The sequence below is a fragment of the Canis lupus genome, chromosome 2 (genome assembly GCF_003254725.2).
Source record: "Canis lupus dingo isolate Sandy chromosome 2, ASM325472v2, whole genome shotgun sequence".
Lineage (NCBI taxonomy): Eukaryota > Metazoa > Chordata > Mammalia > Carnivora > Canidae > Canis > Canis lupus.
The window spans coordinates 67,095,239-67,114,689 of NC_064244.1; the positions used below are offsets into that span (position 1 = coordinate 67,095,239).

Below are 19,451 nucleotides of genomic sequence, written 5' to 3' on the forward strand. Positions count from 1 at the left end.
AACCAACCACAGCCAGGAACTCATAGAGGGGGAAGATATTAGTCAGAGGGAGCTTGCTTATCCGCTAAATCCGGTCCCATAGACTCCTCTGGTCTCTACCAGTTTGTCTGGACTTAGCTGCAGGCCTTATCTTGGATGAGCACTTTGTCGCCCTGTCCCATCCCACCCACCCCTGAAAATGGGGAAGGGACTTCCTTTTTCCCAGAGACAGAAGGTTATGTGACCTGGGACCATTGCTGTGGCTTTTTTTCCCTCTCTCAGCAATGTTTTTCACTGTAGACCCAACTACTGAAACAACCTTGAGATAGCTGCCAGTGCTCTTTGAGATGGTGCGGCCAGCGTTGTCCCCCACCCATCCACCAGGCTGGCGCAGCATGTAGCCACCCAGACAGTCCAGGCCTGTCTTCACCCCTGGAGGACACTCCTTGCACGCCTCATTCTACTCAAAGCCTGCCTCTTGGTGGAGGCTAAAATGTACCTTTACAACCCATTCTACTGTCGTCGGGACCTGGAAAGAGTTTGCCCCAGAGGGTCCCTTAGGAGCCTCTGCTGAGGAATGGACGCCCACTTCAGCAGTCAGAGGGCTCATCGGGCCCCGCCCGTGATCCATTCCATATGACACTGTCTGGGACTAATGTCTCTTGCTGGCAGCACCCAGATGCAGACAGCCTGTATGTGGAGAAGATTGATGTGGGAGAAGCTGAACCCCGGACTATCGTGAGCGGCCTGGTACAGTTTGTGCCCAAGGAGGAATTGCAGGATAGGCTGGTGGTGGTGCTGTGCAATCTGAAACCCCAGAAGATGAGAGGCATCGAGTCCCAAGGCATGCTTCTTTGTGCCTCTATGTAAGTGAGAACTTGGGGCGGAGTGCAAGAAGGGGGTGTGGGGGGAGAGGAGGGAATCAGCCTACATGGTGCCCTTCCATGCGCCAAGTGGAAACCCTGCAAGCACTATCCAAAAGATGATGCATGAAGGAATTATTTATTGTACAAGTACTGTGCGTGAAGCACTTTACCCAAAGTCAGTTTTATTAAGACAGAAGTTGAAGGCTCAAAGCAGTATTGTGCATGCCCAAGTCCCTCTACCAGTGAGAGATGGAGCCAGGAGTCAAACCTAATTCTGACTAGCTGTCCGGGCCTTGCTGTCTCTGTTCTGTCCTACTTCCTCCTCCAAAAGCCCAGATTTTGGTATCTCTCCCAACAGAGGGTCAAGGCAACGCTGATACCGTCCAGAAATGTAACTCAGTGCTGAGGATCTCCTGGGCCTCCAGCATTGTGGCCCCTCCATACAGGCCCTGATGCCTTGGCTTCCAGGGCCGCTGTGGGCAGTCCACAGCCTCACCGTGTCCTCGTCCTGTGTGTCTTCTCAGGGAAGGAGTAAACCGCAAAGTTGAGCCTCTGGACCCTCCGCCAGGCTCTGCTCCTGGGGAGCGAGTGTTTGTGAAGGGCTATGAGAAGGGCCAACCAGATGAAGAGCTCAAGCCCAAGAAGAAAGTCTTTGAGAAGTTGCAGGTAAGTAGGTGGCAATGCCCTGGCTCCTGCCTGGGCCACCTGTGCTGTGTCCCCAGACTGCTTTGCTACTGAGTCCACCATGGCCTTTGCTCCCACGCTGGGCTTTCCTGCCTCTAAGCCCCTCCCTTCCTGAGTCCAGACCTTTCTAGAGGAGGTGCCTGCAGAGCACGGGAGCTCTGGCACCTACTGAGAGTGGATAGACTATTTGAGGGGGTGTGAGGGACTTAGACATTTCCTCTTCTGATCCTCAGTCCATGATCAGAGGATTATCCCTATTTTGTCTGGCAGGATATTAGCCAGGGCCACACAGGGTCACCAGAAGTGATGGAGCGGGGATCCCCCCGCCCACCTTGGTCTTAGAGCACTCATTCTCTGCCCTCTGGGGCATGGACTCACATACAGCCCGTCCCTGGGACCCCTGAATGTGTTCCTTCTTCCCACAGATACTGAGCCCGATAGATGGGCAGCTATCGCCCTAGGGGTTCAGGCTGCATCAGGGAATAAAACGACAACAGTTCACTGTCCTCGTGGCACTAACATTACACCTGTGGCTTTCCCTAGTTAATCCCTCACATCCTCGCTCCGCCAGGTGTTTCTGGGAGGTGTTCAGAGTGCTTTCTACCACTGTCCTCCTGCATGTGGCAGGCTGGTGGTTTTATCCATTTCCTCTTTACTACATTTCCAGGCTGCTTTTTTGAATCATTTATTTTATCTGGCTATAAAATAAATTTCCCATGCAGAAATGTCCAAAATATAGGGGACATGAAGAAAACAAAATATCCATAGTCCTGCTGCCTAGAGGTACCAGAAAATAGCATCAGTGAGGATTTCTTTGTGGACTCTATGTATGGAAATAATGTATTTATACTTTGAGTCCTGCTATAGGTTTATTTTTTTATTTAACTTGATGCCAGAAAAACTTCCCCATCTTCTTAAACACTGAGAGGGGGTACCTGATTGCATAGTATTATATCATAATTACCATAATGTAACAAAATTATTTAATCTTTAATGTAAGACACTGAGGTTCTCAGGTTTTCACTATTCAATAGATATCTTGATACATAGTTCTTTGCACTTACTCAAGACTGTTTTCCTAAACTAAATGCCTCAGATGTGCTTGTTTGGATATGAGAGACCATGGTGAGCCACTGGCAGAGCAGTTTGGTCTGTCCAGCAGGTCTGTCCGCACCACTGGAGCGTAAGAGCCTGCTCTCCTGCAGCCCCGTGGCCACCACATTCACTGCTTTTGTTTCTTTTGTGCAGGCTGATTTTAAAACCTCTGAGGATTGCATCGCACAGTGGAAGCAAACCAACTTCATGACCAAGCTGGGGTGCGTCTCCTGTAAATCACTGAAAGGAGGGAACATCAGCTAGCTAATCCAGCATCCTGCTCCCTTCTCCTGTCACCCTGAGTCATCTGCTGTCTCAGTTTGTTCCGTCCTTCACCCCGTTTCCCCATCTCCCAGGACACCAAAGCAGGAAGTTTGGGACTTTATTAGGTGTGGAACTCAGTAAGTGGCAGCTCAATCTCCCCAGAATCCAGAAACATCCTGTCGGGGCTGCTGTGGTGAGCCACTGATCTCCTGGGTAGTATTGAGGTCGGGGCAGCAGCAGGGAGTCCAGCTCTACCTTCTTCCCCTGGCAGCTGACTGGAGAAACCTGGTTTCAATATAACTCATAGAAAAGGTTTCTGCCACAGTCCTTCTAATTGGAAAAATATTGGTTCCCATGTTTTCCTAGAGTTATCCCAGCAGCTGTGCCTCTGTCTGGGATCTGGTGCCTGAACTGGGGTAATTACAGCCTTTCCCCAACAGGAAATTGTGGGATTCGAAAAGGAAAGGGAGGGGAAGACAGAGAACCCAGTGGTCTACCAAGTGGTGGGCAGCTTTCCCCAGTGCCTGCCAACCGTGAGGCTTGAGGCTTGGCACTGGGGGCAGGGCCTGCCCTGGGGCTCCTGTGATTTTTTTCCCTTGATCCTGCTGGGTTGGGACATTCCCTAAACCAGCTGTGGGTTAATATCAGAAGTATGGCAGATGTGCAGCCTGAATCTTTCTTCAGAGAGGGTGGGGTACTTCTCCATAAGGCATCAATCAGAATCACTATCACTGTCATGAATTCAAATAAACTGTCTGAACAAGAGTGTCTGGATGGGGACTGTGAGCTGGACCATCTCAGGAGGGAGAAACACAAGTGTGGAGCAGCTGCCGGGCCCCTCACCCAGCATAGGCTGCTTGTATCTTGGACTTTTGACCCTGTAATGTTAGCAGGAGCAGGGACTGTGATGAATTGGATGGATCACAGACACTGACTTTTCCTTTGACGATAAAAGAGGCCTGGGGCGCCTGGTGGCTCAGTCGAACACCAGACTTGATTTCGGGCTCAGGTCATGATCCCAGGGTTGTAAGATCAAGCCTTGCGTTGGGCTCCATGCCCAGAGCACAGAGCCTGCTTAAGATATTCTCTCTCTCTCTCAAAAAAAGATAAAGCAGAAGAGGCCCATTTTGGGGTCCAATACTTAGAGCAGGCAGAAAGAACATTTTCCCAACCCCTGTCCCTCTCCAGTTAAGCAGCAGCAAACCACAGCCAAGTTTTAATCATTTAATTAACACCTTCGAATGAAACACACAGAGAGCTTTATCATGTGTCTCACTCAGGCTTCAGGGCAGAGGGAATGGATTGTTTGTATAGACATATCAAAGACTCAAAAATTTAAAGAAATATATATATATACTTCTCTCTCTAACATTTTTGTGGAAATTAAAAATCAGAGGCTTTTGGTCTCTCCATTTGCACTAGGTCAAGCTCATTTCCCCCAGAGGACAAAGAAGGGCTGCCTCTTCTAGATCCTCCTTTCTCCTTTGTACTCTGTCCCACCCAGTGGGGAAACAAGCTCAGAAGATTCTAGCAGAGGATAAGGAGCTCAAGTAACATTGAGAGGGGAGGGGAGGGAAAGAAATACAGAAGTTGGGCTCCCTCCTACCTCCAGCAGCTCCAGAGCTGCTGCCAGGGCCTGGTTTCATGGAGTCTTCAACCTGGTCTTGGCTCCCAGGGGGTTTGGTCAGGAGCTCAGAGCAGAGCCATGCATACGGACTATCCTCTTTCCCCAGCTCACTGGACAGGTGTGACAAGTACCCAGGAGCGGCTCTCCCTAACCCACGGGGCAAGGGAGCAGCCTTGGTTTAGAGCTACAGGGAGAAGACAGTCATGAGGGAGGGCCAGAGGGACCTGGGCTCTCGTACCACATCCCCTATATTCCCAGCTCTTGTTCTGGGAGGGGTTCAGTCTCTCCAGAGAAGCAGCTAAAAGTGAGGTTCTTTGCCAGGCTCAAGCCCAAATCACTGTTGAGGAAAGAGGATCAAGACAGAAGGGGTGACCCTGGTGGCAGCCACACGACTGTGGAGGAGGTACCAGGGCCAGTGGGGAAGTCAGCTTACCTAGATAGGTGGCACAGGCTGAAAATAGGTCATTAAAATTCCTAGAGGAGAGATCAGTAGCAGAGGCTGATGGCTAGGGGGCAATCACCCAGCCTTCTCCCTAGGAGCACTGAACACCCCCCCACACACACGGACTAGGAAAGAGCCTGGAATAGAGTGCACCTTTGGTTTCCCATCCTTGTCACTCAGTGTCAGCTCCCCCCTGTGAAACCACCTGCGCTGAAAGGCAGCTGCAGAAAGAACATGCACCAAGTAAAGAGAAAGGTCACAAATGTAATCTATAGGGCTAGGTCTGGGCCCATTGCCCAAATAAGCACTCCCCTTGCCAGACCCCTCCACCCACCTCCTCAGGACTTCCTGCCCAGCTGAAAAGGACACAGCTTTGCCACAGCCCATGGGCTCTGAAGTGTTGTGCCCGCCTGCCCACCCCAACCTGTACAAGTGAAACAAGGGGCGGATGTTTGGCATCACCAAAGCGTCTACTGAGATGTCAACCTATTCCATTCTCCTACTCTCCGGAGACACCTGGTTCTTTTCCCCCGCCCCACCGGGACCCTGGCAATCTCCCACTTGTCCCCCACATGGAGCACCTGGCAAAACTGGAAGGCAAGGAGGGTGGTTGGTGGTAAGTTGAGGCACAAGAGGGCTAACCCCTGCTGCACCTTTTGTGCTTTGGAATTCCACAGCCCCGCTCCTGCCTCCAGCCTGGAGAAGCCTGTGGGGATACAGTGACTCGCCCACCTCCAAGAACTAAGGAATGGGCACACTGGATCGGAGGGAGGGGACAGATTGGTCCCAGCTAGGGGCCAGCTACTGTGGACTGATGCTGCTGCCATGTAAACAGGCCCCTGGAATGTGGCTTCACGGGCCCTGGAGGATGGACATGCAGCCACTTTTCAAAAGTGCTTTGATTCTGGACTACAGTATGTGCATGATTTGAACATGGGGTGGGGGGCAAGGGAAAGAAACAAGTGAGGTGCTCTGCTCCCAACTGTGTGGCCTCGAGGCCAGCAGGGGGCGCAGCCACCCGCTCCCACTAGCTACCTCCTTCAAAATGAGGCTAAGGCCAAGACAAGCAGCAGCTGCCAGAGGGAAATCCATTGGGGGCGCGGGGAGAGGCAGGAGCTGGATGACTTGGAGGACAGATCAACACCAGGCTTGCATAAATATCGAAGGCTGTGAAGGTTAAGGCTGCAGGCATCCTCCCTACTAGATGAAGTGTCTGCCGTATCCTCTCGTCCTTGGAGCTGCTCAGGTCCCTGAGATTGTATTCCTGGGATGGGTCAGCAGTGCCAGCAAGGTGCCTGGTGGTCAGACCAGCTCTTTCTGTGGGTCTGCAGGGGGTGGGGGGAGAAAGGGACGTTCAGCATGGGGCCTCCCAGCTTGGTTCTGGATGCCCCAAGCACATCCTCACCCCCTCAACTGACCAGCCACAGGCAGCACAAGCTGGATGCTTTACAAACAGTACCTCTAGCACGCTCACGTGGGAACCACTGCCCTGCACTTTACGGTGAGCAACTTAAAGCCAGAACGTGCAGAGAAAATGGCAAAGTTGGAGTTGGAACCCAGTAGGTCTGACTTCAAAGTCCCACACACCACACTGCTTCACTAGCTTATCCAGGGTGACAGCTCACCCTTCCCAGAGCCAGAGACCAGAAAAATCTTAAAGACCCAGTAACAAATCCCTAGTAGTGGGACTTCAGACAGCTATTTCCCATCACCAGTGATGGGTACCCCCCTCCCCCCCACACACACACTGTCCACTGTACCTGAGCCAGGCGGGCCCAGCTTCTGCTCCCCAGGGCCCACCAGCTGCACGACACTTCCATTCTCCGCCAGTTCCCCCTTAGTCCTGTCCTCGGAATGGAGCCCGTTGGTGGGAGGAGCAGGAAGGGACTCAGCCCGATGAAAGGCGGGGGAGCTGGGTGATGGGACCCCCCCAGAGGGCTTGCGGGCCACGGGTGGGGGAGCTTTAGGTGGCTTCTTTGGGGCTTGGGGTGGCCGCTGCTCTGAGATGTTCCGAAGTTCAGCCACCAGATTCCGCTGGAGGTCAGCCTGGGTCTCTGGGGACACGGGCCGCTCCAGCTGCAGCTTCTTGGTGCCCTTGGAGAAGATGAAGCTGGCCATAGAGGCAGGGGATTGGGGAGAGCGCGGCTCCGCCTCAGGTGGTCCATTGGGCTGGACACTCGCGGGGTCCTGGCTGGCAGCCAGACCGGAGGCCTTGAGTCGGACAGCAGCATGGAGCCCCGAGGAGGGGGCTGGCGCGGGGCTGGCCCGGCCCGACAGGGCCCTTCGTAGGGGCTTCTGGGGGGCCGATGGCCCTGATGCCGAGCTCGGAGCTACCCCAGAAGTGCCCACGGAGCGCAGCCGCACCATCTGCAGGAGGGAGGGCGTGACCAGGGGTGCAGCAGCATCCTCCCTGGGAGCCCCACTACCTTTGCTGCAGCCCACGGGTTCCTTCCGCGGGGCCTTGGCCAAAAGCCCTGGGACAGAACCAGCAGGAGGTGGGGCCGGTGGAGCTGGAGGAGGGTCTGGGGAACTGAGGAGCTGGCTCTGGGAAGAGACGGTACCTGAAGAGGTACCCGAAGAGGACGAAGCAGCCAGGGATCTGACAGGCCCTGGGGGGTCTGAAGGGCCTGCAGGCTCAGGGGCAGCCACAGAGAAAAATGCCTCCTCGGGTGGGGGGAAGTCAGCCATGGACAGGTCCTGCTCCTCAGGTACAGGAGGCGGGGGTGGGGGCCAGTGGGGGTCTTGGAGGGACTCCTCAGCAGTCTCGGGGGCAGACAGGGCCTCAACCACCTCTGGCTTCTTAGTGGGTGGGGGGGGAGGATGATAAGATGGGGGTGGGGAGGGTGGGGGGGACTTGTCTTTAGAGGCAATGGGAGCCCCCGGTGGTGGGACCAGGGCTGTCTGCAGAGCTGGCAGGGGCTCGGGACTCCCATCAGTGGTAGAGACAGGCCCAGGGACCGCAGCAGGAGGAACGGGAGCCGGGGCAGCTTGGTTAGGGCTCTTGGACTTGGAAGGGGGTGGAGAGAAGGGGGCAGGCACCTTGGGGTGAGGAGGTATGGCAAACCTGTCACCCAGAGCGGTCGACATCTGTGTACCAGAACGATCTGAGGGGGCTGGGTCAGAGGATGAGGAACAGAGGGACGTGAGGGAGGAGGAGACAGAGGCCCCAGGAGACCGAAGGGAAGTGACCCGCTCTGGCTTAGGGGGCTGGGCCTTGCCTGGGGAAGCAGGGGCCCCTGCTAGGCCCTTGGGAGGGAGGGTAGGGGTACCGCTTTGGCTCGAGTACCCGCTGGAGGGTGAGAGCGTCCGTTCTGGGGAGCGTGGGGGACGCCGGGAGCCACCTGGAGACAAGCCAGGCACCCAGGGGCCTGCTGAGTTGGGGGGACAGGGGGCTGACCCCACCCCCTCTGACCCACCAGTGGTGGGCGGCCGGGGCACCTGCGGCTGCTGCTTCCGCTCAGGCTTGGGTGGCAACCCCAAGGGCCCATCAGGTGAGGCCAAGCCCCGCTGATGGAGTGAGTAGGTCCGGCGGGGAGGAGGCGGGGGCCGCTTCAGCTTACGTAGGGACACACTCCGGCCAGACAACTGCCCACTGCTCCGAATGCTGACTGTATCTGAGGCCTCAGCAGTGCTGCCCCCACTGGGGGAGCCCCTCCCACTGCCCCCCTGTGGAGGGGGGGCTGCACTATTGCAACCCACAGAGCCCTCAAGCCCACCCTCAGAGCCACCCTTGGAGGAGAGGGTGGAGCCATCAGACACGATCGTCTCAGAGGACTGAGAGTGGCTCCAAGTGTCACTGGAGGAGGAAGGGTGGCGGCTGCGGGGCCGCGGACTGGAGGCCGAGGAGAAGCGGCCCAGCGAGCGGACAGAGGCAGGGCTGGCTGACAGCAAGCTGCAGCGGCTCAATGTGCGCAGGCTGCAGCGGCCCAGGGCCACCACGTCCACTGTGGGCGGCAGGACAGCATCTGGGATCAGTTTTGACAAGTAGGTGGCCTGGGGCGAGATGGACATGGCTGGGCTCAGGGGCTCTGGAGGCCCTGCCCCTCCTGTGAGTCCAGGCACCGCTAAGGACATGGGCCGGGTCACCGGTGGGGGCCGGGCCCCCGTGGACCGACCAACGAGGGTGTCATCCCGGTAGATACGGTCAATGTGGCGCTGCAGCATGGCCTCTGCCTCGGCACCAGCCTCAGCCTGTGCCTCCAGCGCCTGCAGGGACACCCGGGCCCCTGTCCCCAAGGCTGGGCCTGCTGGGCGGCCATCCACTGTGGGGATGCGGACGGCATCCCGGGGACCAGGAGGCCGAGGGGTACCCGGTGCCTCACGCTCATTCCGCAGGCCTGCATGGGACAGGGAGGACATATGAGTCAGCAGAGGGTTGGGCCGGAGGTCCCCACACCCCCCTGCGACCCTCCTACTCTGGGGCTCACCGAGTTCCTTCTGCACGTGCTGAGGCAGCCCCAGGACCGTGCTCCGTCTCTCACGCCGCCGCCGCCCTGACTTCCCGGATGATTTGGAAAATGAGTCATGAGGTCGGAAGGTAGAGCCTGGGGGCCAGTCCAGGGGAGAGAAACCATTAGAGAGCAGGTCTCAGGGCACATTTTGCAGAGCACTGCTTTCGCAGAATAACTAACAAGAGCTCTGCAAAAAAAGATTTCCATAATCAAGTAGGCGTGGGCAAAGCTAGGTTAAACAAAGCTAGACACTTCTTTACTGTAAGACTGCTGGAAGGCTTTACTAGGCCAAGGATAATTTCCACTTAATGAACAATTATTATGTGTTAGCATGCCAAACATTTGGCATTCATTCTGCTAATGCAAGTACTCTTATTCTCATTTTTATAGAACATCAAACGGAAGATCAGAGTGGTTATAGGTTGGCCCCAGGTCACCCAGCTGCGACGTAGCAACATCAGGCTCAAACCCAGGTTTCCTGACTCCTAACTGTCCAGCTTTGTGGTCTGTGTGTGTGTGTCATGAGTCTCCAAGAAGACGCAGGATACTGCGTTTCCTGAATTCACTGACTCACAGAGCCTGGACAGGAGGGTGCCAGATTAGGAGGAAAAGAGGAAAGCTGCAGGGGCTAGGACCCCAGATCATGCCCACCCACCCCACCCCACCCCGCCTTGTCCAAGAATGTGGGCTGGTGAGCAGACACCTTTGCGCTGGATCATCTCCGAGCGGATGGAGAGCGCATCCTCTGCTGTGGAGCTCTCGGCTGTGTAGGATGTGGTCTGACTGCAGAAGGAGATGCTATCCTCATCCTGCCCGATCCGGGAAGACTGTTGGTGGAAGGAGATGAGGCCCCGGTATCAGACCAGCCCAGAAGCCTATGTAGGCCTCTTGCTTTTGCCCCTTTGGGGCAGCTTTTGACTCCAACTCTCCCTGGCCTCACCTAGCACTGAGCAGACATCAGCTGGCCTGGCCCTTAGGAGTCATCTAGTCTAGCCCTTCAGGATACAAGAAGGAAATGGAAATCCAAAAGGGTTCAGAGACCTATTTGCCAGAAATTAACCATGGAGGGAAAAGCAGAGTCAGGACTGAGCTGGGGGCAGGGCTCACCTGGATGCTCTGGGTGTCTCCATGGTCCCAGCCACCCTTATTCAGTTTCTGTTTTTCTGGAAGACACCAGAAAAGTGTGTTGAGCCAGGCCCCTGACCTTGGGAGCCAAGAGCTGTACTGGAAGGAAGGAGGTTACCTTGGTGTTGGAGGGAACGGAGCCCCTCCTGGGCCTGTGTGTGCAGCTCTTCCAGGTGAGGCGGTCGCCCACTGGGGAAGAAGACATTGTCCTGGTGCTCATCCACGATAGACCCTGGCCCCTGGCCAGGCCCTGCACTTAGACGTTTGTCACTCTCAGCCTTGGCAGAGCCTAGTGGAATGAAGAAGGAAGACAAGTGAGGCCCGAGGGCATCTGGGTCCTGGAGGTACCAGGCACCACAACAACGGCACCCCTGATCCTGAGACTGCACACAGCCCTGCACAGACAGGCAAAGACTACTTCCCCCAATCTGTACACACAACTCACAGTTCTCAGTTACACACTCAGTACACACAACCCCTGCATACACATACAAACTATCCCCAAGCACACTTTTATCTGAGTACCCACACCACACAAAGGACCCCATACAGGTCATATACCCAGGGCACACCAGCCCACCATATATGCACACAACACCCACAGGTTTCAGGATGTACACAAATAAACAGCACCCAAGTATAAATACATCTGGAAACCAACATCAAACAGGGGGTCCCACAGAACACACCTAGCCCCTACATATATACACAATATCCACAGTCCCCATTCTGTACATACTCAAACAGTACCCAGATATACACACAACTGTACTGGCACATCACTCAGGGCCTGACGCAAAGCACCCCATATACGTATGGCCCATAGCAAGTATATTTCTCTTGTCTCGCACATGCCAAGCTCCACTTTATGGAAAACAAACAACCCCCTTCCTATACCCCCTTGGCCCAGGCCCAGGAAGACACTGTGGGACACTAGAAAGGGGTAGAGGCCAGCAGGGGTCATGACCAGAATTCCCAGGAAGTCCTGGAGGAGGGACAAACCAGGGACATGGCCTCTGTGTCCCATACTCACCCATGTGGCTGTCCCTTAGTGGAAGGATGGGCAGGGGAGAGGAGAAGGCCCCAGGGGCCTTCTACCCCCAGACAAGGCAGCTCTAGCCTCTCTTGGGAGAACAGTCCCAGGCATTCCCCCACTCCTGGAGGCCCCAGCCCCCAGTGCACAGGAGCCAGGGATCCATTACAAAGGATCCTGTTACCGGCCCCGCCCATGGGGAAGCTGGTCATCTAATCCTGGGAATGGGGGGCTGTGTCAGCACTCTGCAGCCCCAGCCCCCCTTTAAATGGAACCCACAACATAAGCAAAAGCACTGGGAGGGTCATGTGACCTTGGCAGCACCTTGTAGAGAGGCAGGAACAAAACAAGCCACACCCCAGGATCAGGGTCTTCAGCTTAGACACCTGCCCATTCCTCCCTCCTTGGCCCATTCTTCAACAGCCAGCTCCTGCCCCAGGAACCTGCAGGAACCCTACAAGGTCAGAGCTCCTGGGTCTCCTAACAGCCCAACCCATGGAGTCTTGCCTTATCCCTGAATTTTACAAGCTGGGGAAACAGGATAGAAAAGGAAAGGGCTTGCCTAAGGTCATCCAGCAAATCAGAGTCAATGCCAGGACCAAGCTCCAGGTTCCTGGAGGGGACTCCTGGATCACACTCAAAACTGAGGACCTGGGGATCCCTGGGTGGCTCAGCGGTTTAGCGTCTGCCTTCTGCCCAGGGTGTGATCCTGGAGTCCAGGGATCGAGTCCCACATCAGGCTTCCTGCATGGAAGCTGCTTCTCCCTCTGCCTGTATCTCTGCCTCTGTGTGTGTGTGTCTCATGAATAAATAAAATCTTAAAAAAAAAAAACCTGAGGACCTTCCTTCCCCATCAAAAGTCCAATGAACGGTGGCCCATGTCTTAATCCAGGCCTAAAAGCCCAGTTCCAGAAGCAGAAAGCAGGTATAGAACCCTCCCTCCAAAACTTCTCCACCGCCCGGCCCTCAGCCTCTAAACAGCATTTCGGTGATCACGCCCCAAATTCCAGGGACACTACTTTCCTCTCTACTCTGCTCCCCACACACTGTGGGGCTGGCTGACCTGGGAGGGGGTGCCCTGCCTCTCAGAACTGAGGTACTGGGGTGTACCCAGCATAGTGTGGGCAGCCCTGGCGGGAGCAGTCTCACCCAAGCGCTGCAGGCTTCAAGGTCAGAGACACCTGCATCCAGCCGCCCAAACCCAACCAAGCAGACAAAGGCAGCGGAAAAGCCGCTGGACAAAGGCGCAGCGGAGGGCAGGGCGGCCTGGCCTCATTACTGCTCCCCTCCCCCACCCATGACCCCTCCCCAGCCTCGATCCCCCTTTTTAGGAAAAGGTCTGGCAAACCGAGGTGTCGGGGTCCCTCCTCTCCCCCTCCCCAGCCACACCCACTCACCCTTCTTCTTAAAGAGCCCGAGGAGGGCCGGCAGGCGGCGGCCCAGGAACACCACCATGACCGCGGGCGCCACTCGGGCCGTCCCCTAGGCCGACCTCTCCCGACGCCGGGCGCCGCCTTCACCGGAACCGGCCCCGAGCGGAGCGAGTCGCCCGCCCAGCTGCAGAGCCGGCGCCAGGCGGGGGGAGGGGCTGCTCCCCAGGTCCTCCTCCCACCTGCGCCACTGATCCCGCCCCCCGCCGACCCCGCCCCTCAAGTGGAGTGCAGAGCAGGAACCTTCCCACATTCTGACGGGGAAACTGAGGCCCGGAACCTGCGGACGCTTGGCTCCGGTGGAGAGTATGACCGGCAGGGCTGAAAATACTCAGTCCCGGGGTCAGACCACTATCCCGTCCCCAAAGTCCTTTCCTCAACAGTCAGGAGCCAAAGCCATGGCAGGGGTCCCCGGCTGCCAGATGGTGGGTGGAAGAGCCACCAGACTACACTTGGCATGATGCCCATCCCCAAGTCCTCCTGGCTGGTGAGGGTAATTCTCTGGGGAAGGAACTCAGAGGTGGAGAATCCAGGCAGAGGCCCAGGACTGCCTGCCATGGCAAGGCCATTGGCAAAGGCCCGTGGAGGGGTGACAGCCAGCCAGGACCCAGGGACCCTGGGAAGCCAGGGAGATGCCCAGAGTAGAAACACAGTGGCTGGTGGGAACAACTCCTCATGTGTATGTACAGACCCATGCTTTCCAAAGGACTTTCTTCCCATTTTGGTCTTCTGGGAAGTAGCCCAGAGAAGCACCGTGAAGTCTCCAAGGTCACACAGCAGAGGCAGGCTTCATCGTATACCTCCTGCTCCTCCAGCCCAGGATCCTTCCCACTGGCCTCACTGTGACTTGGTGACTCTGCTGGCTCACCAGGCAGAGAGAATGGAATTAGCCAAGAAACCCGGTCATAGGGAAGGGAGTGGGAGGAGGTAACTGGAGGGAAGTCAGCTCCAAGTTCAAACTCACCTCCGTCACACACAAGTCATGACTTCATATGGAAACATGACCAATGAACTTCTCTTTATAAGACTGCTATGCCCATTCATTCAATCAGCAAGTATTTATTAAGCTAGAACCTGAGATTACAGCAAAAGGAGGAGAACTTTAACTTGTTCACCCTAGACCTAAATCGGTGCCTGTCATACTGTGGATTCAATAAACATTTGACAAATACAAAAAAAAATACATGAGTGAGGTAAACTAACAATACAATTTTAGATCAGTGAAGACTGAGGAGCTGTGACAGGGAAGGGGGTGCCTCTAGAGGGCATCAAGGAAAGACCATTGGAAGCAAAACCTGCAGAAAGCGGAAGAGCCAGCCAGGGCAAGTGTGGGCATGGAGACTTCTGGACAGACAGTAGCAAGTGTAAAGGCCTCAAGGCAGGAGTGGTGGAAGTTGGGGGTGGTGGGAGGGTCTCCCAGAACAGAACAGAGGGCCATGGGGTGGAAACACGGTGAGCAAGGGAGAGAATGGCAGGAGCCAGGGAGAGAATGGCAGGAGCCAGGACGGGTGGGGCCCCACAGGTCAGCATGGAAGGTTAAACTGGCTAATGACAGTGTTAAGAGATCCCTTTGGGCAATCCAGAAAGAGTAGCTGAGGCTATGGGCAAGAAACTGTGTGAAGACTGTCCCCAAACTCACCTCAGGATACCCCTCTCTCACAGCATCTTTCTCGCGGAGTCACGAGGGGTCTAAGAATTCACAATGGCTCCCCCGCTGCAAGACCCCTCTGCAGCCCCTTCCCCATCTGCTACCCCACCTCTCAGAGACCACTCAAGCAGAGGCTGAGCCCTCGCTCTCTGGAGAACAAACTTTTGTGCAGCTGTACCATCTGTACATCCACAGATCATTTAAATATGAACAACAAACCTAAGTTGGTACTTTAATTATCCCCACTTGACAGATGAGGAAATGGAGGCCAGAAAGGGCAAGCTGGGAAGGGCAAGGTGGCATTTGCCCTCACGACAACTTGAACCTGAAAGCTATGCTCTGTCTACCATGCCAGCCACAGACCTGATCTCCCCTCTGAAGAAGGGCTGAGGGACCCTATCATCCCCAGAGATTCGAGGTTTCTCTGCCAAATCCTCCACTCGCCCCCCTCTTAGGCCAGACCCATCTGCCCCCTAATGCGCCCAGCTCAGGCAGAGGAGAGCAGTAGCCTCACACTTGCAGGGCGATTCATGCCAGCTGCTGGAGAAAGGCAAACAGTCTCTTCCCTCGTGCATCTGACAACGGCCCTTCAATGCAGGTTCTCGAACATACTCTCCAGTAACTGATCCTGAACCTGTGAGGCTCAGAGGGCTAGGTAACTTCCCAAGCTCTGGCTGGCTCCAAGACTGAGGCCTTTAACCACGCAGGACAGTCATCCTCAGCTCCCCCCCCCCCGCCTCTGCGGCCAGGGAAACTCGGGATGAGGGGTGGCGGTGTTGGAGGAACATCAGCTCAAGGTCCCAGACCCCCAGCTGGTGGTCAGGGCCACAGCTGCAAATTCCCAGAGGATTCAAGGCTCTCACACTTGATAACATCTGGTTGCTCCAGCAACACCCCTCCCCCCACCCACCCACAGCTTGGCCAGAGCATGAGGTCTCTCTGAGCCACCCAAGGCTCGGGTCCACACACCTGTGACTTGCTTAGGGAGGGGCTCAGCAACCTGTGTCTCAGGTGGACGGCAGGCGCCTCACAAAAAAACTGGGGCCCAGAGAGTGGAAGGACCTTGCCCCGGGCCACATTTAGAGTTCTTGTTCCAGGACCTTCTGCCCTAGCACAGTCCAGAGGTACAGCCTGGGGCAGAAGCTCACCAGCAGCCTCTACCTCCCCTCCTCCCCCACCTGCCTGAGGAAGGAAGCTTCCGGGATAGAAGACACCTTGCTCTTGGCCACACCCCTAACATGAAGGTCACACCAGGAAGCACACAAGCCAAGTTCAGGAACTCAGAGAAAGTCCACCAGCAGAGGATATGTGCGCAAGGACCTCCAAAATGTCCCCCTGGGGGCCCACCCACAGGTGTGTGCTCCCAGGACCACATCCACAAAGTACACCCAGGCCACCCTACTCCGGGTCCTCCTCACACACGAACAAGACTACAGACTCACATAGGACCCAGCCAGGTGGCTGTGTGTACACAAAGGCAGGTGCCTGTACCCCCCACTCTGGGGCTTTCCTGAGCCTAGGGACAGGGAGGAAAGAGGGAGGGAGCCCCCAACCCCCAAGGCCAAGTGTACATTTGTGCGCACGCGTACACACTGTCTTGGCAACATCCTGCATGGGGTGAGGCCTCAACCTGCCCCATTCCAGAGCAAGGGGCGGGGGTGGTGGCGCGCCCACAACCAGGCAGGCCTGACTCAGGGGAGAGGAATGAGGGGGGAGGGCACAGCTGGCCAGGTGGCCTTGCTCAGGAGCTGGAACCCTCTGGGCCTGGGCCTGGGCCTGACCCTGCTCCCCCACCACCACATCTGACCTGACCGCAGGCCAACCCAGAAGCCAAGATTCAGAGTGTTCAGAGGTCTTAAGTCTCAAACTCTGTACTGGTGAACAAACCAGGGCCCTCTAATAGGGGCAGACCTCAGAACACACGGAGATTTTATTCTCTTAGAGATAAGACAAAGGGACATGAATATCACAAAAACTTCCCAGTGAAGGTTTCTCTCTCTTCTGTCTCACAGAACACCTAACAAGAAACCTGAAAGGTGTGTATGGCTTTCTTTTTCACAAATGAGTACAAGGGAACGAGTCCAGGGAAAGTGACTTGCTCAAGGTCACCCAACCAGGAAGTGGCTGAGCCCACATTCAAACCTGGGTCTCCAACACTTTCATGGTCCTAAGTCTGAAGAAGTTAAGGGATGGGGGGGGGGGGGGGGCGCAACCTCAGTTCCTGCCCAAAGAGGGGGAGCTCTACACCCCACCTCTGCAGAAGGGAAATCCCCCTCCTTCCTTCCCTCAGTGGAAGACCCGCCCTAGAGCTGAGCTGCCCTAGAGCTGAGCTGCAGAGCTGACAGGCCGGTTCTAAGGTAAATATGGGGGAGCAGGGAGTGCCCCTGACAAGGAGAGGAGGATCCCATGCCTCAGGCACCTGGGGGAACCAGCAGCAGTGCAGGGAGGAATTAGCTACAATAATATTAATAAATGTCATAATGAGTTTCCGGGTCAGTCTCTGCTCCTGACAATGACATAATAATCTCTTTCGGCCAGGGTGCGAGTCTGAATTCCCAAGAGCTCTTTCCTTTGTTCCTTCAAGGCACGATTATTCCTATTTTCTAGATGGTAGAGAGGCAGCCACAATGAAGTCGAGAGAGGAATAGCCCAGGAGTCAGGAGGTCTGGCCTCGGACGAATGAATCAGCCTCTCTGGGCCTCAGTCTCATCTGTAAAGTAGGACTCACACCTGCCTCACCAAGTGCCTGGGAAAGCCAAAATCACACTACCAAGTACAAACACAAAGTGGTGTGCTCAGAGGGAGCCTCTGCCTCTCAAGGGTGGAGGGATGGGTAAAGGTCCCTCTCGGGGCCCCTCTGCCTTTCTACTCACAACTGGCATTTATGCGTGGTCTCATGAAATCCCCCCTCACCCCACAGAGGCACCCTCTCAGGGTTGTGACCAACCTAAGGTCACACGGCTAGTAACTGGCAAAGTCGGGGTATATGAGCCCAGCTCTGACGGGCTGCAAAATCTTGCTCTTCCCATGCTACCAGAGGCCTCCTCTCCCACCCACTTCTGGAGCTCTCTTCAAATCCCAAGTGGCATTAAGGACCATTATTAAGATAAGGTCTGATAAGGGACACTTCACATGAGTTCCCTATGGGCCCGTTAGTGACCTAGCCCTAACCCTTCTGCTCTGGAGGGTAGGGAGCTTTAAGGCCAGACCAGAGACCCCACAGCCCTGGGAGTCAGGAGCCTCAGGTTTGAGCTCTCCCTGAACCTCAACTGCAGCCTGATGCTGAGCCAGATTGTGTCTTTTCCGAGCCTCAGTGTCTTCATCTGTGAGATGGGAGGGTTGGCGAGCCATTTCTAAAGATCCCTCAGCATGTAGAGCTCTGCCCCTCTGAGGGTAGTGGTCCCCGCTGTGGGTCAGGGCCTGGGGCAGCAAGGGATCTCTGATCCCTCAGACCAGAGAGGGCTGGGTCAGCCCCTTGTCTGGAAGCCCAGGGTTTCCACAACCAAGTCCAGACATACAAATGGGGGAGACAGCAAGATGCTGGGGTAGGAAGTAAGAGGAGCAGACTTTTCCCAGGTTTGGGACCTACAAAAGACCCTGGCACTCCAGGTACAGAGATAGGGGGAGGGATGAAAAGAATTCCAGATGGTCTGACTCCACCAATGACTTAAGTCCATTCCCTCAATCTCCTCATCTGCGGAGAGGGGGGGGGGGGGGGGGGCGCAGGGGAGGGGGAGGATCCATCCATGTGTATAAATCTGACAGTACAATGTCTCGGAAAAAGAAGGCGGTATGGTGGGCGATGCTCCCTGGGCTCCCAATTCACATCCTCCACCAATCCCTCAAACTGCCCAGGACCAGAGATGCCCAGTGGACCCAGGGAGGGTATGGTGGGGTTGGATTCCTGAGATTGAAGGCCAAACAATGCCAGCAGGTTACAGTATCTTTCCAGCAGTGAGAAGGCCTCTCCCTGTCCCCCTTCATCCTTCCCTTTCATCCAAGGGCATTGATTGATCCAATGGACCAACAGTTCCTTAAATCTCAGGTCTCCTTCCATTTCCCACCTGCTCCCTCTCTGAGCCCTGGGGGGCTTCAACGCGTTGTCCTCAAACCTGCCCCTCTCCCACAGCGCTTCCTCCACTTGTGCTCCCTGGAGTCCAAACCCCCAGGACCTCAAGCTTTCTTTGCCCAGAGGATCTGCAGGCACCTCAATCATAAGAAGAAACCCGTCTATTCCCAAAGTGATAAAGGGCACAGGCTTTAGAATGTGACAGGCTTGGTTTTGAATCTCTGTTCAGCTACCTCCTGCTGAGTGGCCACGATTAAGTGACTTTGCTTCTCCAAGCTCCAGCTTCCTCATCTGTAAAATGGGGACGATAATGGCTTCTAGCCTGTAAGACTGTTGAGGGATGAATGATTTAACCAACGTAAAGGGTTTAGCATAGGCCCTTATTTTTAGCTCTGAGTTATCATCTCTGTCCCTGTCCCCCAGCCAATCAGCCTTGAGCACAGAGCCTTCGCAGCCCCTCTCTAGCCCTTATTCCCAACATCTGGTTAATCCCAGGTCCTATCACTTCTGGCACCTCCTCTGCAGTATCTCTGCAGCTGCCACTCCTCCCCACTCCCACAGCCTCCACCCTGTCCCCAGCCGTCACCTCCTCACCACCTCTCCCCTGGATTACTGCAATAGCCTCCAGACTGCTCTCTTAAGTTTCCACTCTCACCACTCCACCTCCCAACCTGTCCTGCCTGCACCTGCCCCTGTTTTGGCGCCATCTTCCTTACACACCACTTTCATAGGCTCCTC

The 19,451-nt window shown here is 55.6% G+C and overlaps 2 protein-coding genes across 7 annotated transcripts in view; one reads left to right on the top strand and one right to left on the bottom strand.

Moving 5' to 3' along the window:
• YARS1 (tyrosyl-tRNA synthetase 1) overlaps positions 1 to 3,653 on the top strand; it is a 30,959-nt gene extending 27,306 nt beyond the window's left edge. For all 4 annotated transcript variants that reach the window (XM_025447225.3, XM_025447226.3, XM_025447229.3 and 1 more), the window contains 3 exons: positions 652 to 845; positions 1,370 to 1,511; positions 2,778 to 3,653. In XM_025447225.3, the coding sequence (XP_025303010.1) occupies positions 652 to 845; positions 1,370 to 1,511; positions 2,778 to 2,888 (447 nt within the window). In that variant the 3' untranslated portion in view covers positions 2,889 to 3,653. The remainder of the gene's footprint in view (positions 1 to 651; positions 846 to 1,369; positions 1,512 to 2,777) is intronic.
• Positions 3,654 to 4,098: 445 nt separating this feature from the next.
• The window catches only part of KIAA1522 (KIAA1522 ortholog), a 28,017-nt gene continuing 12,664 nt past the window's right edge, over positions 4,099 to 19,451 (bottom strand). For 2 of the 3 annotated variants that reach the window (XM_025447223.3, XM_035713214.2), the window contains exons 2-7: positions 10,652 to 10,822; positions 10,516 to 10,571; positions 10,112 to 10,235; positions 9,385 to 9,501; positions 6,718 to 9,294; positions 4,099 to 6,282 (exon numbers count right to left, since the gene is read on the bottom strand). In XM_025447223.3, coding sequence (XP_025303008.3) covers positions 6,260 to 6,282; positions 6,718 to 9,294; positions 9,385 to 9,501; positions 10,112 to 10,235; positions 10,516 to 10,571; positions 10,652 to 10,822 — 3,068 coding nt within the window. In that variant the 3' untranslated portion in view covers positions 4,099 to 6,259. Of the gene's footprint in view, positions 6,283 to 6,717; positions 9,295 to 9,384; positions 9,502 to 10,111; positions 10,236 to 10,515; positions 10,572 to 10,651; positions 10,823 to 12,963; positions 13,136 to 19,451 lie in introns of those variants that run through there. The other variant, XM_025447224.3, reaches the window with a different exon arrangement.